Source organism: Nomascus leucogenys, chromosome 18, assembly GCF_006542625.1.
Source record: "Nomascus leucogenys isolate Asia chromosome 18, Asia_NLE_v1, whole genome shotgun sequence".
NCBI classification, from domain to species: Eukaryota; Metazoa; Chordata; class Mammalia; order Primates; family Hylobatidae; genus Nomascus; species Nomascus leucogenys.
Window position 1 is genome coordinate 18412797 of NC_044398.1, and position 24625 is coordinate 18437421.

Below are 24625 nucleotides of genomic sequence, written 5' to 3' on the forward strand. Positions count from 1 at the left end.
CATCTCAGCACTGCACTCCAGCCTGGGCAACAGAGCAAAACCCTGTATCTGAAAAAAAAAAAAAAAAAAAAAAGTTATTTGGGAAAGGTGCCTCCAAGCCTCTTTGAGATTCTCAAAGTACAGTCAGCACGTGGTTCTAATAATCATTGGAGTATACCGTACGGTCATTCGGATTGCAGATGTCCAGCCTCTGCTGTGACTGGCTACTGCCTTTGCCATAGTGGTTGTTAAATATTTTGAATATCACCATTATTTACAACTAAAATATTCCCTACATTACAAACGAAACAAAAAGGAGAATAAAGAATTCAGGTTGCTGACTTAAAAGCATCCAAAAAGTCATTGGCATGGAATGATTAATAACATTCCCTTGTGTTCATGGAGGACTTCAGATCTTTCAGACTGTTTTTACAGCAATTCTTTATGCTGACCCTCAGAACAACTGAGATAGAGGAAAAAGAATGGGAAAAAGGAGGGTTGAGGGAGAGAGAGAGAGAAACCACAAGCTCCACTTTAACAAACATAGAGGCAAGTTACAGAGGTTTTGGGTGATCTGCCCATGGTCAAAGGGAAGGTGAGTAATGGAGGCCAGGCAGGATCCTAGCAAGTGTTCTATCCACTCAACCACCAAGCTTTGGACTGGAACATCAAGTAGGAGCAGACCAAAGAGCGCAACAAGCGGAACTCAGCTCATCACTTCCAGGTTCTAACACTTTCCTTCTTTTTTTTCTACCCTTTATCTTGTCACATTCAGTTCCATGGAAACTGGCAGAGCCAGATGGATTTCAGACAACTAAAACATACGTGGGGAAAGAAGCAGACCTTCCTTAAAAATACAAACCCTTCTCTTCCCTTTTGCGGCCATCACCAAAGCAGGAGCGGCCAAAATGAAGTTCAATCCTTTTGTGACTTCCAACCGAGGCAAGAAACGCAAAAGGCATTTCAATGCAACTTCCAACATTAGCAGGAAGATTATGTCTTCCCTTCTTTCCAAAGAGCTGAGAGAGAAGTACAATGTGGTATCCATGCCCATCCGAAAGGTTTTGATGAAGGTCAGGTTGTATGAGGACACTATAAAGGTCAGCAAATTGGCAAAATAGTCCAGGCTTACAGGAAGAAATATGTCATCTACATTGAATGGGTGCAGTGGGAAAAGGCTAATGGCACAACTATCCATGTAGACATTCACCACAGCAAGGTGGTTCTCACTAGGCTAAAACTGGACAAAGACGGCAAAAAGATTCCTGAACAGAAAGCCAAATCTCGCCAAGTAGGAAAGGAAAAGGGCAAATACAGGGAAGAAACAATTGAGAAGAGGCAGGAATAAAGTAATCTTATATACAAGCTTTGATAAAAACTTGAAATAAAAAAAAGAAAATACAAACCTTGATCTCAATCTATAGGTTTCCTTTTGCTGGCCAACTGAGATTGATTATGTATTGGATTGTAGTTGTAGGACGAGGGACAGGGAAAAAGTTTTTAAAAAGCTTTAAAATAAGCTACATTAAAATGATCATAAAAAACACCACTTTTTACTTTGGCAAATATAAAATTTCCGAAGTTACATTTAGAAACCTTATCAAAGTAGAGGAGCAAAGATGCCAGACATAAATTAATCATAAGATCCATTTCAAGTGTTTCAATCACAGGAGAAAAATATAAATTGTAATTACTTAAACATAGTTATACAAAGTCTAGCTCTGTTGCCAAGGGTGGAGTGCAGTGGCGTGATCTGGGCTCACTTGCAACCACCACTTCCCAGGTTCAAGCGATTCTCCTGCCTCAGCCTCCCAAGTAGCTGGGATTACAGGCGCCGACCACCATGCCCGGCCAATTTTTGTATTTTTACTACAGACAGGGTTTCACCATGTTGGCTAGGCTGGTCTCAAACTCCTGACCTCAGGTGATCTACCCGCCTTGGCCTCCCAAAGTGCTGGGATTACAGGCAAGAGCTACTGTGCCCGGCCCTGAATTAAATTTTTAATAGGAGGATTAGAACCTGATTATAGGACAGGCACCATGGCTCACGCCTGTAGCACTTTGGGAGGCTGAGGCAGGTGGATCACCTGAGGTCAGAAGTTCGAGACCAGGCCGGGCACGGAGGCTCACGCCTGTAATCCTAGCACTTTGGGAGGCCGAGGCAGGCAGATCACCTGAGGTCGGAGTTCAAGACCAGCCTGGCCAACATATTGAAACTCCGTCTCTACTAAAAATCCAAAAATTAGCCAGGCATGTGGCACGCGCCCGTAATCCCAGCTACTCAGGAGGCTGAGGCAGAAGAATCTCATGAACCCAGGAAGCGGAGATTGCAGTGAGCGAGATTCCACCACTGCACTCCAGCCTGGGCGACAGAGGGAGACTCCGTCTCAAAAAAAGAAGAAAAAAGGATAATTACAGGATGCATGCGGTGACTCACACCTGTAATTCCAGCACTTTGGAGGGCTGAGGTGGGCGAATCACCTGAGATCAGGAGTTTGAGACCAACCTGGCCAACATGGTGAAACCCCGCCTCTACTAAAAATACAAAAATTAGCCAGGCATGTGGCATATGCCTGTAATCCCAGCTACTCCGCAAGCTGAGGCTGGAGAATCACTTGAACCCAGGAGGCGGGGGTTGCAGTGAGCCGAGATTGTGCCACTGCACTCCAGCCTGGGCAACAGAGAGGGACTCCATCTCAAAGAAAAAAAAACAAAAAAAAGGGATATACAAAATAACACATTGAAAAATTTGGAAACTTTCTAACATTGCTCTTCTGTAAAATGAAAATAAATCATAGAACTTTCCTCATAATATTGTCCTGTGGACTCCATGTCGAGTGTCCAAATATTACAGGTCAGGAGTTCTGTCAGCCAGGCTGAGTGCAAACTCATCCCACCACTCAGCCTGGGTGACAGAACGAGAGCCTATCTTAAAAAAAAAAAAAGGACAGTGACAAAAAGGAGAGAAAGAGGTGAAGAGGAGAGGAGAGACAGAACGAGAGCCTATCTTAAAAAAAAAAAAAAAAAAAGGACAGTGAGAAAAAGGAGAGAAAGAGGAGAAGAGGAGAGGAGAGAATGAAGGGAAGGGAGGGGAGGGGAGGGGAGGGGAGGGGAGGGGAGAGGAGGGAAAGGAAGGGAAAGGAAGGGAAAGGAAGGAATGTTGGGAGAATTTGACTCAAAATTTGAATGTTCAAATGGGTGCAGTAGTGTGTGCCTCTCTAGTCCCAGCACTTTCAGAGGCTGAAGCAGGAAGATCACTTGAATCCAGGAGTTTAAGCCATCCTGGGCAACAGAGCAAGACTCCATCTCTAAAATAACTTTTTCTGGCAAAAAAGTTGCTTGAGCGAATAATGTTGGCACAACTGACAAGTCATATGGAAAACTTATTCCATCCATCCCTCACTCCCTCTATAAAAGTAAACATAAGATCAACATGCCAAAACAAATAGTTTTAGTAGAAAAACATGACTAGGGCTGGGCACGGTGGCTCACGCCTGTAATCCTACATTTTGGGAGGCCGAGGAGGGTGGATACCTGAAATCAGGAGTTCGAGACCAGCCTGGCCAATGTGGCGAAACCCCATCTCTACTGAAAATACAAAAATCAGCCGGGCATGGTGTTGCAAGCCTGTAATCCCAGCTACTGGAGGGCTGAGGCAGGAGGATCGCTTGAACCTGGGAGGCAGAGGTTGCAGTGAGCTGAGATCGTGCCACTGCACTCCAGCCTGGGCAACAGAACAAGACTCCGTCTCAAAAAAAAAAAGAAAAAGTAAAACACGACTAAATGTCTTTACCTTAGAATGGGGAGGGAATTTCTACACACAACACAAAATTTAGAAGTACCAGAGGAGGCCGGGCACAGTGGCTCACGCTTGTAATCCCAGCACTTTGGGAGGCTGAGGCGGGTGGATCACGAGGTCAGGAGATCGAGACCACAGTGAAATCCCGTCTCTACTAAAAATACAAAAAAAAAAATTAGCCAGGCGTGGTGGCGGGCGCCTGTAGTCCCAGCTACTCAGAGAGGCTGAGGCAGGAGAATGGCATGAACCCGGGAGGCGGAGCTTGCAGTGAGCCGAGATTGCGCCACTGCACTCCAGCCTGGGCAACAGAGCGAGACTCCGTCTCAAAAAAAAAAAAAAAAAAAAAAGAAGTACCAGAGGAAAAAAACTAACATGTTTGGCCATGTAAACTTCTGTATAGGGAAAAAAATCTTAGATGATTTTTTTTTTAAATCATAGAACCAAAGGTCAAATCTAAAACTGGGAAATAAAATATTAACAATATCTGAAAGAAAAACAACTAATGTCCTAACTCCCAAACTCAGAAAAATGAATATTTAAAAAACAGGCTGGGTGCGGTGGCTCACGCTTGTAATCCCAGCACTTTGGGAGGCCGAGGCAGGCGGATCACAAGGTCAGGAGATCGAGACCACGGTGAAACCCCGTCTCTACTAAAAATACAAAAAAATTAGCCGGGCATGGTGGCGGGCGCCTGTAGTCCCAGCTACTCAGAGAGGCTGAGGCAGGAGAATGGCATGAACCTGGGAGGCGGAGCTTGCAGTGAGCCGAGATTGCGCCACTGCACTCCAGCCTGGGCGACAGAGCAAGACTCCGTCTCAAAAAAAAAAAAAAAAAAAAACAGAAATAGGCCAGGTGAGAATTTGAGGAGTTTGAGACCAGCCTGGGCAACATGACAAATGCCCATTTCTACAGAAAATATAAAAATTAGCTGGGTATGGTGGCATGTGCCTATAGTCCCAGCTACTTTTGGGAGGCTGAGATAGGAGGATGGCTTGAGCCTGGGAAGTGAAGGCTGCAGTGAGTTGTGATCATGCCACTGCACTCCAGACTGGGAGACAGACCCAGACCCTGTCTCAAAAAGGGAGAGGAGAGGAGGGGAGAGGAGGGGAGCGGAGGGGAGGGGAGGGGAGGGGAGGGGAGGGGAGGGGAGGGGGAGGGGAGGGGAAAGGGAGAGAAGGAAAGGAAAGAAGAAGGAAAGAAATTGCTAATTATGGCTGTCTCTAGAGAATGCAACTATTTTTACTGTATAGGAGTAGTTATTGCTTTAGTCATTATAATTCATTACAATATTTTTAAAGAAAAAAGAAATTTTGAAAAGTAATGGCTGGTCCAAGTGAAGTGCAGTGATGTTTAAAACTCATTGATCACAATCAGTTAGTTTTGTTTTTTTCTCCACTCACACTGCATTACATGACTAGCCTTCAAAAAAATTTTTTTAATTTTTAAACATTTCCAAAAGTTGAATTGTCAAAGAGAATGCAAGCTTTTCACATAGTTATAAGTTGAGACTACTCCTTATCCTCTACTGTAAAATGACTCTTTTTCAGTTGGCGTACTGATAATTTCATATATATAACTGAATATAGAAAAACAACAAATGTGTGCTACTAAATCAATGTCACACTTTTTATTTTAATGCATACCTTTTTTTGAGGATGCACCCAGGAAAAAATACAAGTCACAGGACACCTGCAACCTGTGCTTTCCCCAATGCCACTCATATAATCTAAACCAAATTAAGTATTTTAATAGAAAATTAATCTGTCAGAAATAAAATACACCTAACTCCTCTTACCTGCCATGGATCCAGCCATTAATCTGTGCACATGACCCGAAATTCCCAGCTTCGTAGTAATTAACTAGAAAACAAGAACACTGAATTAAATGAGATATTTTTTAAATGCTGCCCATTTCACTGTTTAATAATGAACATTTATTTCAAGAGTTATAGGACTAATAAAAAGAAAATTAATAAATGTGAACGAAATGAGCACAATTAAATACAGCTTGGCAGTGTTATATCACAGCAGAAGGGGATATTTCCTCTGTAGTCTCTGCTTTAATTTTTTGCATTTCTGCAGAAGCAAGCTAGCTTAGAATTGCTAAGTATACGATACTGTGTATTAAGGAACACAAGCCTTTAACAAGTGACTGGGGGTAGTAGGAATAAACTGCTACTTTTTTTTTTTTTTTTTTTTTTGAGACAGAATCTCGCTCTGTGTCCCAGGCTGGATTGCAGTGGCGCGATCTCGGCTCACTGTAACCTAGATTCAAGCGATTCTCCTGCCTCAGCCTCCCAAGTAGCTGGGACTACAGCCGCACGCCATTATGCCCGGCTAATTTTTTATTTTTTAGTAGAGACGGGGTTTCACCATATTGGTCAGGCTGGTCTTGAACTCCTGACTTCAAGTGATCCACCCACCTCGGCCTCTCAAAGTGCTGGGATTATAGGCGTAAGCCACCACACCCAGCCTAATTTCTTATTTTATTTTTTAAATGCTCTATAGACAATGAAGTCCTGATACACAAATGGCATCAATTCTCTCTGGCTGACTAGCTTAGAATGTTGTTCCGATCTCTGCTGCTTGTTTTTGTTTTTGTTTTTTTTTTTTGAGACGGAGTCTCACTCTGTTACCCAGGCTGGAGTGCAATGGCACGATCTTGGCTCACTGCAACCTCCCTATTCTTGGCTCATTGCAACCTCCCTATCCCGGGTTCAAGCGATAATCCTGCCTCAGCCTCCTGAGTAGCTGGGATTATAGGCATGCGCCACCACATCCAGCTAATTTTGTATTTTTGGTAGAGAAGGGGTCTCTCCATGTTGGTCAGGCTGGTCTCAAACTTCTGACCTCAGCTGATCCTCTCGCCTCGGCCTCCCAAAGTGCTGTGATTACAAGCATGAGCCACTGCGCCCAGCCAGTTTCACTATTTTATTTAATAAGAAAATCCAAAGTCACAGCGTTCCTCTCCTACAATTGAGTAACGAAAAGCACACTAAAGGCTGGGGCCCATGGATGGCTTGGGCCCAGGAGTTCGAGACTAGCATGGGCAACACAGTGAGACCCCATCTCTACAAAATATTTTTTTAAAAATTAGCCAGGCCGCTTCTCCACCACTGAAAAAGAAAGAAACAACAAATTAGCCGGGGGTGGTGGCACATGCCTCTAGTGTCAGTTACTCAGGAGGCTGAAGTGGGAGAATTGCTTGAGCCCATGAGGTTAAGGCTGCAGTAAGCCAGGACCACGTCACTGCACTCCAGCCTAGGTGACAGAGAAACTATCTCAAAAAAGAAAGAAAAGAAAAGAAAAGAAAAGAGGGAGGGAAGGAGGGAAGGGAAACACATTAAAAATATATTAACATTTTATGGATTTATTATTATCTTCTTTAAAGATACTCTAGCTTTCATTCATTAGGAGTGAACATAAAGAATTTACCTGGCCGGGTGCAGTGGCTATGCCTGTAATCCCAAGACTTTGGGAGGCCAAGGTGGGAAGATCACCTGACATCAGGAGTTTCAGACCAGCCTGACCAACATGGTGAAACCCCGCCTTTATTAAAAATACAAAATTAGCCAGGCATCCTGGTGCATGCCTGTAAGAATCTAGAAGGCAGAGATTGCAGTGAGCTGAGATCATGTCATTACACTCCAGCCTAGGGAACAAAAGTGAAACTCCATCTCAAAAATTAAATAAATAAAGGCCAGGCACGGTGCTCAAGCCTGTAATCCCAGCATTTTAGGAGACCGAGGCGGGTGGATCACACGGTCAGGAGTTCAGGACCAGCCTGGCCAAGATGGTGAAACCCTGTCTCTACTAAAACTATGAAAATTAGCTGGGTGTGGTGGCGGGCGCCTGTAATTCCAGCTACTCAAGAGGCTGAGGCAAAGAATTGCTTGAACCCAGGAGATGGAGGTAGCAGTGAGCCGAAAGTGCACTACTGCACTCCAGCCTGGGCAACAGAGTGAGACTCTGTCTCAAAAAATAAAATTAAATTAAATTAAATAAATAACTCATAAATGACTAACAATTCTGGAATCAGTAACTCCAAAGACAAGTTATATTTAAAACCTTAGGCTATCACAAGTCTTCTTCCTTTAAAAAGGCATTGCTATATCCAAAGTAACTTTTTGGCCTGGTACCATGGCTCATGCCTGCAATCCCAACACTTTGGGAGGCCAGGAGTTCGAGACAAGCCTGGCCAAAATGGCAAAACACTGTCTCTACTAAAAATACAAAAAGTAGCCAGGCATGATGGCACAGGCCTGTAATCCCAGCTACTCAGGAGGCTGAGGCAGGAGAATTGCTTGAACCCAGGAGGCGGAGGTTGCAGTGAGCCTTTCAAAATCGTGACACTGTACCCCAGCCTGGGCAGCGAGACTCTGTCTCAAAAATTTAAAAAAAAAAAAATTTAACTTTTTAAAAATATGAAACTTTTACATATTTTTAAATGTCCAAAGCAAATGCCTGGTCAAGCATGCATGATATTCAAGAACGCAAAAGAGAAAAGATCAAAGTTTAACTACCGTTTTATAATGTTCAAATGCCATAAACTGGATTGCACCATAGGGAAAGATTCGAATCATCATTGCACCATTTCCTTTATACAATCCAAGGAATCCTTCTTTTTGAGGAACAGCACGCAATGCAGAAAATACTCCTATTTTTAGAGGAAAAATGCTGTTAAAACAGAGAAAATTATCTAAATCTAAATTTTCATGACAATCACAGAGAAAGATTAATGTGCCATCACTCGGGATATAATTCTGCTTGAGGGATTACATGAATCGTAATTTCTATAAAACAGTTAAACCTACTAAAAATACATCATATATCCAAATAATATAAATAAGCACACCCCATATAAAACCTACTGTAGAAACAGCTACAAATTACAGTAAATTCTATTTATAATAGCAAATTATATTAAACTATAGCAATCTAAAAATAAATATTAACAATAGAAATATATGCAAGGTCCAGGTTTGCACTAAAGATGATCTACTCTTTTTTTTTTTTTTTTTTTTTTCCAGACAGAGTTTCACTCATGTTGCCCCGGCTGGAGTACAGTGGCACCATCTGGGCTCACTGCAACCTCCGCCTCCCAGGTTCAAATGATTCTCCTGCCTCAGCCTCCCAAGTAGCTGGGATTACACGCACCTGCCACCACGCCCAGCTAATTTTTGCAATTTTAGTAGAAACGGGGTTTCACAATGTTGGCCAGGCTGGTCTCGAACTCCTGACCTCGTGATCCACCCGTCTCGGCCTCCCAAAGTGCTGGGATTACAGGCATGACCCACCGTGCCTGGTTCTGAAGATGATCTACTCTTTATCTGGAAGGATGAAGGAAGGTTTCAGAGGCCTACCCAGATACATGTGTTTTGTTTGTTTACATAAAGAGACTTTTAAATAAAACAAGCAAATAAAAAGACAACCTATTAATACTCTTTAAGTGTTGGGGCCAATTTTCATTATTAGGACACTTCAGGAATAATGATAAACAAAGGGCTGAGTTGTAATCTATATACAGTGATATTCTGAGCTTTCCAACTGACAAGTAAAAAATATATAGATACATGTATATATAGTGATATCTTTATTACTCTATTAACATCAGTCACTAATCCTACAAGCAGTATACAGACTTCTCAAAAACACATTACTACTTCCATTACTCAACAATTTAAATTCAGGTTCCCTTTCAAATTTTTCAAGCAAACTTTTGATCAAATATGAAAGGAAATCACCAGGTTCATTTCAAATTTTAGACTGCAAATAACCTTTTCAGCCCTTCTCAGTAATTAAAATTGTAGGTACTTATATAAAGATATATATCCAAAAGATATATCCCAAAAGCAGATAGCTAAATGGACTAACATTCTGGTAAGAAGAATTCTGGCCTTGCGTGGTGGCTCATGCCTATAATCCCAGCACATTGGTAGGACAAGGCAGGTGGATCACCTGAGGTCAGGAGTTTGAGACCAGCCTGGGCAGTATGGTGAAACCCTGTCTCTACTAAAAATACAAAAATTAGGCAGGCATGGTGTCATGCACCTGTAATCCCAGCTACTCAGGAGTCTGAAGCAGGAGGCAGAGGTTGCAGTGAGCCGAGATTGCACCACTACACTCCAGCCTGGGTGATAGAGTGAGACTCCATCTCAAAAAAACAAACAAAAAGATAACTGCTGGTTTGAACAAAAATTATGGCAATGCAATCTGGAGTTTATGACATATGTAAAAAGTAAAATGTATGACTATAATAACAGAAAAACAATTCATACCAATAAAAGTGTCAACTCATCAAGAGAACAGAGGATACAAAATGTGGATAGGAGAGTAACAGGAAGCTTTAAAAAAAAAGAAAAAGAATTCTAGGCTGGGCAGGGTGACTCAAACCTGTTATCTCAGCACTTTGGGAGGCCGAGGAGGGTGGATCACCTACGGTTGGGAGTTTGAGACCAGCTTGACCAACATGGAGAAACCCCATCTCTACTAAAGATACAAAGAAATTATCCAGGCATGGTGGCGGGTGCCTCTGATCCCAGCTACTGGGGAGGCTGAGGCAGGAGAATCGCTTGAACCCGGGAGGCGGAGGTTGCAGTGGGCCGAGATTGTGCCATTGCACTCCAGCTTGGGCAACAAGTGGGAAACTCCATCTCAAAAAAAAAAAAAGAATTCTATTAAAACTTCTTTTTGCTGGAAGCGGACACAAAGGTTAAGCCCTGTTTAATTTGATTCAAAAGTGTTTATAACAATTAAAGGGTAATCAAATTTAGAGCAATGACCTAGCAGAGACAGGAAGGCTAATGATAAGGTAGAGGTATTGAGGGGGTTTCAACTACACTGACAATGTTTATTTCCAAAGCTCTGTTGCAGATCCACATATGTTTATTATGTTATTACTTAAAATTTTTTGATTGTCGCAAATTTTGTTAAAAGCATTTTAAGAGAAACCATTAGTAGAAGTGAAATAGATACATTACTTCTAAAAATAAGGGGTCAGGTGCAGTGGCTCATGTCTTTATTCTCAGCACTTTGGGAGGCAGAGGCGGCGGATCACTTGAGGTCAGGAGTTCAAGACCAGCCTGACCAACATGGGGAAACACGGTCTCTACTAAAAATACAAAAATTACATGGAAGTGGTGGCGGGTGCCTGTAATCCCAGCTACTGGGGAGGCTGAAGCAGGAGAACTGTTCGAACCTGCGAGACGGAGGTTGCAGTGAGCCAAGATCGCGACACTGCACTCCAGCCTGGGCAACAAGAGTGAAACTCTGTCTCAAAGAAACAAAACAAATTGGGACAAGGAGAAATTTTAAATATACTCCTTCCTTATAATTTGAGGAAAATAATTTTAATTTAAAATAAGAACTATAACCAGGCACAGTAGCTCATGCCAATAATCTGAGCACTTTGTGGGGCCAAGGTGGGAGGATTGCTTGAGCCCAGGAATTTGACACCAACCAAGACAACATAGTGAGACACGATCTCTACAAAAAAACATAAAAGTTAGCTCTGTGTGGTGGCGCTCGCCTTTAGTCCCAGCAATTCGGGAGGCTGAGGCAGGAAGATTACTTGGGCCCAGGAGGTAGAGGCTGCAGTGAGCTGTGATCACAACACTGCACTCCAGCCTGGGTGACAGAATAAGACCATGTCTCAAAAAAAAAAAAAAAAAAAAAAAATATATATATAATATACATATATATTTAAAAAAAAAAGACAAAGGCCAGGCACGGTGGCTCATGCCTGTAATCCCAGCACTTTGGGAGGCCAAGGCAGGCAGATCACGAAGTCAGGAGTTCGAGACCAGCCTGACCAACATGGTGAAACCTCGTCTCTACTAAAAATACAAAAATTAGCCCAGCACACACCTGTAATCCCAGCTACTGGGGCTAGGCAGGGAATGCTGAAACCAGGAGGCGGAGGTTGCAGTGGCCACGCACCACCTGGTAACAAAAATCATCCCAAAAGCTAAAACCTTTGGGAAGGCCTATAAGAAGGAGGAAAGAAATCCTGTCATTTGAAAAACCAGAGGCCATGTGCAGGGAGGGGGGATATCTGCGGTTGGAGTCGAGACCAGCTGGCAACATGATGAAACGTCTCTAAAAATACAAAAAAAAAAAATTAGCCAGGTGTGGTGGCAAACACCTGTACTCCCAGCTACTCGGGAGGCTGAGGCAGGAGAATTGCTTGAACCTGGAAGGCCAAGGTTGCAGTGAGCCAAGATCGTGCCATTGCACTACAGCCTGGGTGACAAGAGTGAAACTACGTCTCAAAAAATTAAAAAATGGGCCGGGTGCAGTGGCTCACGCCTGTAATCCCAGCACTTTGGGAGGCCGAAGCAGGCGGATCACCAGGTCAGGAGATCGAGACCATCCTGGCTAACACGGCAAAACTCCATCTCTACTGAAAATACAAAAGATCAGCCAGGCGTGGTGGCATGCAGCTGTAGTCCTAGCTACTTGAGAGGCTGAGGCAGGAGAAATGCTTGAATCCGGGAGGTGGAGGTCGCAGTGAGCCGAGATCATGCCACTGCACTCCAGCCTGGGCGACAGAGCAAGACTCCGTCTCAAAATAAATAAATACATGAAAAAATTTTTCGAAAAGAGCAAAATTAAAAAAACTATCTTTTTTAGCTACCACGCCCGGCTAATTTTTTGTATTTTTAGTAGAGACAGGGTTTCACCATGGTCTCAATCTCCTGACCTCGTGATCCGCCCGCCTTGGCCTCCCAAAGTGCTGGGATTACAAGTGTGAGCCACCGCGCCCAGCTAAAAAAACTATCTTATACCTACAAAAAGTGGGGAGGTACCTGGAATAAAATGCTTAAAAGCATTTTAAAAATAAATTAAAGCCGGGTGCAGTGGCTCACGCCTATAATCCCAGCACTTTGGGAGGCTGAAGCAGGCAGATCACAAGGTCAGGAGGTTGAGACCAGCCTGGCCAACACAGTGAAACCCCGTCTGTACTAAACATACTAAAAATTAGCAGGGCTTGGTGGCAGGCACTTGTAATTGCAGCTACTCAGGAGGCTGAGGCAGGAGAATCTGGCCTTGAACCTGGGAGGTGGAGGTTGCAGTGAGCCAAGATCATGCCATTGCACTCCAGCCTAGACAACAAGAGTGAAACGCCGTCTCAAAAAAGAAAAATTAAATTAAATAAAAAGCCACCAATACAGATTTATTTTTCTGAGGGGGCTTGTATATATTAAAAATAGAGGACACTCCAAAGACTACAACAGTTCACTGTTGCACTCCAGGAATTCTACTCCAAATTTTATATGCCTTGTAGGGTATACTGTAACCAGGGTACACTGTAACCCATGGCATGCAACCCTATAGAGCGTGAAATCTAATATGAATGTGTAACCTAATGATTGCAAATCAGGAAACAAAACAACACACATCAGCACGGGGAGGAGGCTAAAGGAATAAAAGAATCCTGTTCAGACACTGATATGCAGGGTCATTGTAAAACACCCCAAGACACTGGGTAATATCATTCTTCTCCCTTTTATCCTCAATTTAGACAACAAAAGAAAATAATTTCCTTCCTTTCCAGTTTTTTATAATCTCTCAATAAGTTCACAGGTCTAATTCTTTCTTTTTTGGAGACAGTCTCACTCTGTTGCCCAGGCTGGAGTGCAGTGGCACGATCACCGCTCACTGCAGCCTCAAATGCTTGGGATCAAACAAGTCTCCCACCTCAGCCTCCCAAAAGTACTGGGACAACAGGTACATGCAACCACATGCATTTAATTTTTTTTTTTTTAAGATGGGGTCTCGCTCTATCACCCAGGCTGGAGTACAGTGGCACAATCTTGGCTCACTGCAACCTCTACCTCCTGGGTTCAAGCAATTCTCCTGCCTCAGCCTCCTCAGTAGCTGGGATTACAGGTGTGCGCCACCATGCCTGGATAATTTTTGTATTTTTAGTAGAGACGGGGCTTCACCATATTGGCTAGGCTTACACACATTTAATTTTGATTCTTTGTATACATGAGCAATAAACCGTGTGAGGAAGAATTCATTGCAGAGGCAGGGTGCAGTGGCTCATGCCAGTAATCAAAGAACTTTGGGAGGCCAAGGCAGGTGGGTCAGACAGCTTGAGCCCAAAAGTTTGAGACCAGCTTTGGCAACATAGTGAGACCTTGTCTCTCCAAATATTTAAGACACCCTGTCGCAAATAAATAAATAAATAAATAAATCTAATAAAAACTAAATTAAAGATAAAAGATAATTCATTCCTGGATATGAAGATAGTTGCAATTTTTCTATTTGAAAGTACAGACTTCCTCACTATTAAAAATGTCGGCTGGGGCCAGGCACAGTGGCTCACGCCTATAAACCCAGCAATTTGGGAGGCCGAGGTGGTCAGATCAGGAGGTCAGGAGATCGAGACCATCCTGGCTAACATGGTGAAACCCCGTCTCTACTAAAAATACAAAAAAATTAGCCGGGCATGGTGGTAGGCGCCTTTAGTCCCAGCTACTCGGGAGGCTGAGGCAGGAGAATGGCATGAACCCGGGAGGCAGAGCTTGCAGTGAGCTGAGATTATTCCACTGCACTCCAGTCTGGGCGACAGAGTGAGACTCCATCTCAAAAAAAAAAAAAAAAAATGTCGGCTGGGGCTGGAAGCAGTGACTCATGCCTATAATCCCAGCACTTTGGGAGGCCGAGGCGAGTGGATCGACTAAGGTCAGGAGTTCAAGACCAGCCTGACGGCCGGGCGCGGTGGCTCACGCTTGTAATCCCAGCACTTTGGGAGGCCGAGGCGGGCGGATCACGAGGTCAGGAGATCGAGACCACGGTGAAACCCCGTCTCTACTAAAAATACAAAAAATTAGCCGGGCGTGGTGGCGGGCACCTGTAGTCCCAGCTACTCGGAGAGGCTGAGGCAGGAGAATGGCGTGAACCCGGGAGGCGGAGCTTGCAGTGAGCCGAGATTGCGCCACTGCACTCCAGCCTGGGCGACAGAGCGAGACTCCGTCTCAAAAAAAAAAAAAAAAAAAAAAAAAAAAAAAAGACCAGCCTGACCAACATAGTGAAACCCCATCTCTACTAAACACATAAAAAATTAGCTGGTCATGGTGACGGGTGCCTGTAATCCCAGCTACTCGGGAGGCTGAGGCAGGAGAATCACTTGAACCTAGGAGGTGGAGTTTGCAGCGAGCTGAGATCGTGCCATTGCACTCCAGCCTAGGCAACAAGAGAGAGACTCCATTTCAAAAACAAAACAAACAAAACAAAAAAATATTGGCTGGGCAGTGAGGTCCCACGCAGTAATCCTAGCACTTTGGGAGGCCAAGGCAGGAGGATCACTTGAAGTCATGAGTTGCAGACCAGCCTGGGGAACAAGTGAGACCTACTCTCTATTTTTTTTAATAAAAAATAAGAAACCAGCCTGGGCAAACATAGTGAAACCCCATCTTTACCAAAAATACAATAATCAGCTGGGCACAATGGTGCATGCCTGTAATCCCAGCTACATAGGAGGCTGACACAGGAGAATTGCTTGAACCCAGGAGGCAGAGGATACCGTGAGCTGAGATCGCGTCACTGCACTCCAGCCTGGGCAACCGAGCAAGACCATCTCAGAAAAAAAAAAGAGAAAAAAAAAGAAAAGAAAAAATATTGACAAGAAAATGAGTTACAATTAATATACTGCATAAATATCCATTCAGGTTTGTAAGAATGACACTTTTAAAATGCAGTTGGAAAAATAACTGATTGTTATTCACCCTGTTAAACATCTTTCTATAAAATGATATTATAAAAATCAAGCACAGTGGCTGCGCAAGGTGGCTCATGCCTGTAATCCCAGTACTTGGGGAGGACAAGGCGGGCAGATCACCTGAGGTTAGGAGTTCGAGACCAGCCTGGCAAACACAGTGAAACCCCATCTCTAGTAAAAATACAAAAATTAACCGGACATAGTGGCACACGCCTGTAATCCCAGCTAGTCAGGAGGCTGAGGCAAGAGAACAGCTTGAACCCAGGAGGCAGAGGTTGCAGTGAGCTGAGATTGAGCCAGCCTGGGCAACAGAGAAAGACTCCATCTCGGAAAGAAAAAAAACTAACACAAATAATGTTTTGGCCGGGAGCAGTGGCTCATGCCTATAATTTCAGTACTTTGGGAGGCCAAGACAGGCAGATTATTTGAGGTTAGGAGTTCGAGGCAGCCAACATGGCGAAACCCTGTCTCTACTGAGAATACAAAAATTAGCCAGTCATGGTGGCGGGTGCCTGTAATCCCAGCTAGTCATGAGGCTGAGGCATGAGAATGGCTTGAACCCTGGAGGAGGAGGTTTCAGTGAGCCAAGATCATGCCACAGTACTCCAGCCTCTGGGCGACACAGCAAGACTTTGTCTCAAAAAATAGTAATAATAATAGGCCGGGCACGGTGGCTTTCACCTGTAATCCCAGTACTTTGAGAGGCCAAGATGGGCAGACCACAAGGTCACGAGTTCCAGACCAGCCTGGCAAATATGGTGAAACCCCATATCTACTAAAAAATACAAAAATTAGCCGGGCGTGGTGGCGCACACCTGTAGTCCCAGCCACTCAGGAGGCTGAGGCAGGAGAATCGCTTGAACCTGGAAAGCAGAGGTTGCAGTGAGCAGAGATCACACCACTGCACTCCAGCCTGGGCGACAGAGTGAAACTCCATCTCAAAAAATAATAACAATAATAATAATTAATGTTTTGATCCTTGCATATGTATCATTGACCACATTTCTGTTTACTTCCTTAGAATAATCTCCTAGAACTGGAACCGCAAGGTCAAAGAATAGGTACTTTTCGAGACTTTTACGCATATTGCCAAAATGCCCTCCAAAAGACTAAACAATTCTTATTCTCACCAATGACAAGTTATTAAAGTGTCCATGTTAATCAAATGGCTGGTCTGTAAGGAACAACTAAGGTCTTGATTTTTTTTTTTTTTTTTCAGACGAAGTCTTGCTCTTGTCCCCCAGGCTGGAGTGCAATGGCTCAATCTCGGCTCACTGCAACCTCCACCTCCCAGATTCAAGCTATTCTCCTGCCTCAGTCTCCCAAGTAACTAGGATTACAGGTGCCTGCCACCATGCCCAGCTAATTTTTGTATTTTAAGTAGAGACGGGGTTTCACCATGTTGGCCAAGCTGATCTCAGACTCCTGACCTCAGGTGATCCTCTTGCCTCAGCCTCCCAAAGTGCTGGGATTACAGGTGTGAGCCACTGCGCCTGGCCTAAAGTCTGTTTTTTTTGTTTGTTTGTTTGAGATGGAGTCTCGCTCTGTCGCCCAGGCTGGAGTGCAGTGGCGCAATCTTGGCTCACTGCAAGCTCCGCCTCCCAGGTTCACGCCATTCTCCTGCCTCAGCCTCTCCGAGTAGCTGGGACTACAGGCGCCCGCCACCACGCCTGGCTAATTTTTTGTATTTTTAGTAGAGACGGGGTCACCGTGGTCTCAATCTCCTGACCTCGTGATCCGCTCACCTCGGCCTCCCAAAGTGTTGGGATTACAAGCATGAGCCACCGCGCCCGGCCTGGCCTAAAGTCTTGATTGTTTTTTTAACAAAGCAAGTGGCCAGGCGTGGTGGCTCACACCTGTAATTCCAGCACTTTGGGAGGCCAAGGCAGGCAGATTACCTGAGGTTGGGAGTTCCAGATCAGTCTGACCAATATAGAGAAACCCTGTCTCTACTAACAATACAAAAATAAGCTGGCCGTGGTGGTGCATGCCTGTAATCCCAGCTACTTAGGAGGCTGAGGCAGGAGAATCACTTGAACCCGGGAGGTGGAGGTTGTGGTGAGCCAAGATAGCACCATTGCACTCTGGCTTGGGCCACAAGAGCGAAACTCCGTCTCCAAAAAAAAAAAGAAAAAAAAAAGCAAGCACTGGATTCTTCTTGCACAAATATTTCTAGAAGGCTTTTTAAATTAAGCATTAAAAAGGAGTAATTATTTCAGTTTTGCATTTTAAAATTTCATCTCCCATCTCTTATTGCATTTAAAAAATCAGACTGAGGCTGGGCGCGGTGGCTCATGCCTTGCAATCCCAGCACTTTGGTAGGCCGAGGTGGGCGGATCACCTGAGGTCGGGAGTTCGAGACCAGCCTGACCAACATGGAGAAACCCCGTCTCTACCAAAAATACAAAATTAGCCGGGCGTGGTGGCACATGCCTGTAATCCCAGCTATTAGGGAGGCTGAGGCAGGAGAATCGCTTGAACCTGGGAGGCAGAGGTTGCAGTGAGCCGAGGTGGTGCCATTGCACTCCAGCCTGGGCAATAAGAGCGAAACTCCGTCTCAAAGAATAAATAAATAAATAAATAATAAAAACTCAGACTGAGTTATTATGTGTGCCTGTGAACAATGTGACTAATTAATCCCAATAAACACGTAATATTTACTTCAATGATTCCAAGATTTGGGCTAGGAAAATATCAGCATCCTAAGATGATAATATGTATAACCACTACTGCAAATGAAAGGATTATAATGGATAAGAAATATATTCTTTGGAAAATGTGCCCCCTTTCCTTTTTTTTTTTTTTAATTTGCCTCCTTTCAAGTTCCTGAACCTACAGAGAAAAAACAAAGAACAAATTTGCCCGTTTGAAATGCTTGTTTCCTGGTGCCGTAAAGAAATAGTACTTGAACATAAATTTAATTTACTTAGCAAGGTCATTTTTATTTTTTGCAGAAAGGGTATACTCGCCAGCAGTTTTGCCACGAAAGTACACCAAACAAAGGAGACAGGGTCATTTATAACCTGACATGTCTACCCTACTGCTGTGTCCAGTTTCCATTGGCTGGAACGGGACCTCACAGCCTGTATTTGTCCCGATTGGCTAGCAACTGAGAACTTTTTTAAAGAGGCAAGGGCAGAGGAGAACAAAGGAAGGAGAAAGTAACCTGTGGAATGCTGGGGAAGGTAAAAAACACCTTTAAATAAGGAAGAGGAACAAGCTATGACCTAATGCTTGCTTGGAGCAGAATAAGCATTCCAGGGCAAATATTTAGGCTAAATTGTGGGAGCTAACAACATAAAGTACATTGATGTTTTTTACCATGGCTAGCAGACATTTAGAATGTTAGCACAGGTCTTTGAATAAATTTTGCTTTTGAAAGAAGTTACTATTTATTTCTAATTAAATGCGGAAAAAAGTCTTTAAAGAGGAACCTCTACTTTACTTTTTACACCCCCAAACTTAAATTCCCTTTTTTGCCCACTTTCCACAATATTTTCATTCATTTTTATCTTTAGCATCTATTAACTCACCTAAATGCTTGTAATGGTGATTGTGAGCTTGTAATAAAACCTTTACTCGATCCAATGGAGCAACTGTTGTTTTGGCACAGCATCCAGCAATACCTAAAAATTTTTCAAAAGGTCAGGAAGAAATTGCGTACCATTTCTTTCCAGATGGAAATCATTAGTTGTTCAGCCAGCAAACCCTCTAATCTCTAATTCAGCCTCCATGAGTAAATCTGCCTACAGCATACGGATATGCAGATGACTGGTCCCCATTCTCTGTAACTTAATAAGTGAGCATGATTACACTGCTAAAACTTACTAAAACAAGTTTTCGTAGTGTAAATCAGCATCTAATACATGAGGAACGCTGGGAATCTTGCTAAAATGTGGTTATGGAGACAGACACTTGAAGGTATTTATCCAACTGCCAGGTTCTGTTTGAAGTAACCTCCTCTTCTTCTGGATCATTTTTTCATTGAAACAACCAACTTTTACCCATAAAATTAGTCATTCATTTCTTTTTTTTTTTTTTTTTTTTGAGACGGAGTCTCGCTCTGACGCCCAGGCTGGAGTGCAGTGGCGCAATCTCGGCTCACTGCAAGCTCCGCCTCCCGGGTTCACGCCATTCTCCTGCCTCAGCCTCTCCGAGTAGCTGGGACTACAGGCGCCCGCCACCACGCCCGGCTAATTTTTTTTTTTTGTATTTTTAGTAGAGACGGGGTTTCACCATGGTCTCGATCTCCTGACCTCGTGATCCGCCCGCCTCAGCCTCCCAAAGTGCTGGGATTACAAGCGTGAGCCACCGCGCCCGGCTTTAGTCATTCATTTATACATTCAGCAAGTAGGTATTTCGACCCTACCATGTGCCACTGGGGAAAAGTATAGATAAAAGTAGAATAAAGTGCATACATGGGCTTTAGCATAGGTCAGAGTCCAGGCCAGCCCTTCGAGTTTGGCATGCTTCTAAAGCAATAATATAGACTTCTCTACAATAATGTACATCTAGTAATGACTTGATAAAATGGGTTGCACCTTTTATAAAAAGGTGAATAACAGGCCAGGCACAGTAGCTCACACCTGTAATCCCAGCACTTCTGGGAGGTTGAGGTAGAAAAATTACTTGAGACTAGGAGTTTGAGACCAGCCTGGGAAACACAGTGAGACCTCCTCTCTACAAAAAATTCTTAAAAATCGGCTGGGCGCAGCGCTTCATGCCTGTAATCCCAGCACTTTGGCAGGTCGGAGCAGGCAGATCTCCTGAGGTCAGGAGCTCGACACCAGCCTGGCCAACATGGTGAAACCCTGTCTCTATTAAATATACAAAAAATTTAGTGAGGCATGGTGGTAGGCGCCTGTAGTCCCAGCTATTTGGGAGGTTAAGGCAGAAGAATCCCTTGAACCCAGGAGGCCGAGGTTGCAGTGAGCTGAGATCACGCCATTGCACTCCAGCCTGGGCGACAAAGCGAGACTCCGTCTCAAAGAAAAAAAAAAAAATTAGCAAGGCATGGTGGTGTGCCTCCATACTCAGAGACTAAGGCTGGAGGATCACTTGAGCCCACAGTTGGAGGTCGCAGAGAGCTATAATTGTATGGCTTCGCTCCAGCCTGGATAACACAGCAACACCTGGTCTTTAAAAAAACAACAAGTCCGGGCATGCTGGCTCACGCCTGTAATTCCAGCAATTTGGGAGGCCGAGGCAGGCAGATCACTTGAGGTCAGGAGTTCGAAACCAGCCTGGCCAACATGGTGAAACCCCATCTCTACTAAAAATACAAAAATTAGCCGGGCATGGTGGTGGCTGCCTGTAATCCCAACTACTCGGGAAGCTGAGGCAGGAGAATCTCTTTTTTTTTTTTTTGAGACGGAGTCTTGCTCTGTCACCCAGGCTGGAGTGCAGTGGCGGGATCTCGGCTCACTGCAAGCTCTGCCTCCCGGGTTCACGCCATTCTCCTGCCTCAGCCTCTCCGAGTAGCTGGGACTACAGGCGCCCGCCACCACGCCCGGCTAATTTTTTTGTATTTTTAGTAGAGACGGGGTTTCACCGTGGTCTCGATCTCCTGACCTCGTGATCCACCCGCCTCGGCCTCCCAAAGTGCTGGGATTACAAGCGTGAGCCACTGCGCCCGGCCTGAGACTAAGTCTTAAGAAAAAAAAAAACACAAATAAAATAAAATTTTAATTTTAAAAATCCATATGCTGAGATATCCAAAAATAAATTGTGGCTGGGAGCAGTAGATCATGCCTGTAATCGCAGCACTTTGAGAGGCTGAGGCGGGCAGATGACGAGGTCAGGAGTTCAAGACCAGCCTGGCCAACCTGGTAAAATCCCGTCTCTACTAAAAACACAAAAATTAGCCAGGCGTGGTGGTGCGTGCATGTAATCCCAGCTACTTGGGAGGCTGAGGCAGGAGAATGGTGTGAACCCAGGAGGCAGAGGTAACAGTGAGCTGAGATCGCACCACTGCACTCCAGCCTGAGCAACAGAGCAGGTCTCTGTCTCAAAAAAACAAATTAAATAAATAAATAAATAAATAAATAAATAAATAAATAAAATGTATTTTTTACTCAAATATTATATCCACTATGTTTCCATATCAAAGTTGTCTTATCCGAACTAACGAAAATAATAGTTGGCCAGGTGGGGTGACTCATACCTGTAATCCCAGTGCTTTGGGAGGCCGAAGCGGGCGGATCACCTGAGGTCGGGAGTTTAAGACCAGCCCGACCAACATGGAGAAACCCTGTCTCTACTAAAAATATAAAATTAGCCCAGCATGATGGCGCATGCTTGTAATCCCAGCTATTCGGGAAGCTGAGGCAGGAGAATCACTTGAACTTGGGAGGCAGAGGTTGTGGTGAGCCGAGATCACACCATTGCACTCCAGCCTGGACACAAGAATGAAACTCCATCTCAAAAAACAAAAAAAGGGCCGGGCGTGGTGGCTCACGCCTGTAATCCCAGCATTCTGGGAGACTGAGACGGGAGGATCACGAAGTCAGGAGATTCAGACCATCTTGGTTAACACGGTGAAACCCCGTTTCTACTAAAAATACAAAAAATTAGCCAGGTGTGTTGGCGGGCGCCTGTAGTCCCAGCTACTCAGAAGGCTGAGGCAGAATGGTGTGAACCAGGGAGGCGGAGCTTGCAGTGAGCTGAGACCGCGCCACTACACTCCAACCTGGGGGACACAGCGAGACTCCCTCTCAAAAAAACCAAAAACAAACAAAACAAAACAAAACAAAAAGTCTGGGCACGGTGGCTCATGCCTGTAATCCCAGCACTTTGGGAGGCCGAGGCGGGTGGATCACGAGGTCAGGAGTTCAAGACCAACCTGGCCAAGATGGTGAAACCTTGTCTCTACTAAAAATACAAACATTAGCCAGGTGTGGTAGCGGGCACCTGTAATCCCAGCTACTCGGGAGGCTGAGGCAGAGAATTGCTTGAACCCGGGAGGCAGAGGTCTCAGTGAGCTGAGATTCCATCACTGCACTCCAGCCTGGGTGACAGAGTGAGACTCCGTCTCAAAAAAAAAAAAAAAAAAACCGGAGTAAATCATAATCATAGCTATCCAAAATTACGGATAAACTAAAAATAATATGCATTTGGTTACATTCGGTTTCAGAATATTGTATATTATCTTCTCAGTTGTGTATGAATTAACTGTATAATGAATTATTTAGGCCAGGTGCAGTGGCTCTCGCCTGTATTCCCAGCACTTTGGGAGGCCGAGGTGGGCAGATCATCTGAGGTCAGGAGTTCGAGACCAGCCTAGCCAACATAGTGAAACCCCACCTCTACTAAAAATACAAAAATTAGCCAGATGTGGTGGTACATGCTTATAATCCCAGATACTTGGAAAGCTGGGGCAGGAGAATCACTTGAACCCAGGAGGCATAGGTCGCAGTGAGCCGAGATCATGCCACTGCATGGGCGACAAGAACAAAACTCCATCTCAAAAAAAAAAAAAAAGAGAGAGAAATTGTTTCGAATGTATTCAATAAGTACTTTTATTTAATAGTACTTTTTTTTTTTCCCAGGCTAGAGTGCAATGGCAAGATCTCAGCTCACTACAACCTCCGCCTCCCAGGTTCAAGTGATTCTCCTGCCCTAGCCTCCTGAGTAGATGGGATTACAGGAACCCGCTGCCTCGCCCAGCTAATTTTTTTGTTTTTTTTATCTTTAGTAGAGAGAGGGTTTCACCATGTTGGCCAGGCTGTTTTTGAACTCCTGATCTCATCATCCACCCGCCTCTGCCTCCCAAAGTACTGGGATTACAGGCATGAGCCACCACACCCAGCCTATTTAATAGTATCTTAACTTGCTTTCACACTACCGTAGTCCCCCCTTATCTGTAATTGCACTTTCTGCAGTTTCAGTTACCACCAGTCATCCATATTCAAAAAATATTAGATAAACAATCTGTAAATAAACAATTCACCCAGGCACAATGGCTCATGCCTATAATCCCAGCACCTTGGGAGGCCTAGGTGGGAGGATCACTTGAGGTCAGGATTTCAAGAGCAGCCTGGCCAACTTGGTGAAACCCCGTCTCTACTAAAAATACAAAAATTAGGCCGGGCACAGTGGCCCACACCTGTAATCCCAGCACTTTGGAAGTCCGAGGCAGGCAGATCACCTGAGGTCAGAAGTTCGAAACCAGCCTGATCAACATGGAGAAACACCATCTCTACTAAAAATATAAAAATTAGCTGGGCATGGTGGCACATGCCTGTAATCCCAGCTACTCAGGAGGCTGAGGCAGGAGAATCGCTTGAACCCAGGAGGCGGAGGCTGCAGTGATTCACGATTACACCATTGCACTCCAGCCTGGGCAACAAGAGCGAAACTCTGTCTCAAAAAAATAAAAAAATACAAAAATTAGCCAGGCAAAGGGCCGAGCATGGTGCCTCACATCTGTAATCCCAGCACTTTGGGAGGTTGAGGCAGGCGGATCGTGAGGTCAGGAGATCGAGACCATCCTGGCTAACATGGTGAAACCCTGTCTCCACTAAAAATACAAAAAATTAGCCGGCATGGGGCACATGCCCGCAGTCCCAGCTACTCGGGAGGCTGAGGCAGGAGAATCGCTTGAACTTGGGAGGCAGAGGTTGCAGTGAGCCGAGATCACGCCACTGCATTCCAGCCTGGTGACAAAGTAAGACTCCGTCTCCAAAGAAAAAAGGAACACACAGACACATACTCACATTTAATATCAAGTGCCAGCAAGGCAGTGGGGATGCAAAATGGAAGACACTTTAGAAATACTTTGACAGTTTCTAATTAAAACCGGCCAGCTGTGGTGGTTAGTGCCTGTAATCCCAGCACTTTGGCAGGCTGAGGCAGGAGGATCACTTGAGCTCAGTTCGAGACCAGCCTGGCCAACATGGCAAAACCCCGTCTCTACTAACAGTACAAAAATTAGCCAAGCAACACACCTGTAATCCCAACTACTCTGGAGTCTGAGGTGGCAGAATCGCTTGAACCCAAGAAGCGGATGTTTCAGTGAGCGGAGATGGTGCCACTGCACCCAGCCTGCGTGACAAAGCAAGACTCCATCTCAATAAATAAAAAATAAACACAATGAGGATTGGCGCAGTGGGTCACGCCTGT

General features: G+C 44.5%; 1 protein-coding gene and 1 pseudogene across 6 annotated transcripts in view; one reads left to right on the forward strand and one right to left on the reverse strand.

The window, feature by feature from the left end:
* The window catches only part of SLC25A16 (solute carrier family 25 member 16), a 56037-nt gene that overhangs the window by 25871 nt on the left and 5541 nt on the right, over positions 1 to 24625 (reverse strand). For 4 of the 5 annotated variants that reach the window (XM_030798147.1, XM_030798148.1, XM_030798145.1 and 1 more), the window contains exons 2-4: positions 19039 to 19131; positions 8301 to 8434; positions 5574 to 5637 (exon numbers count right to left, since the gene is read on the reverse strand). In XM_030798147.1, coding sequence (XP_030654007.1) covers positions 5574 to 5637; positions 8301 to 8434; positions 19039 to 19131 — 291 coding nt within the window. Of the gene's footprint in view, positions 1 to 5573; positions 5638 to 8300; positions 8435 to 19038; positions 19132 to 24450; positions 24481 to 24625 lie in introns of those variants that run through there. The other variant, XM_030798149.1, reaches the window with a different exon arrangement.
* Positions 31 to 1778, forward strand: LOC115831192 (annotated as a pseudogene). The gene has a single exon (XR_004026700.1). The product of XR_004026700.1 is annotated as a 60S ribosomal protein L26-like (transcript).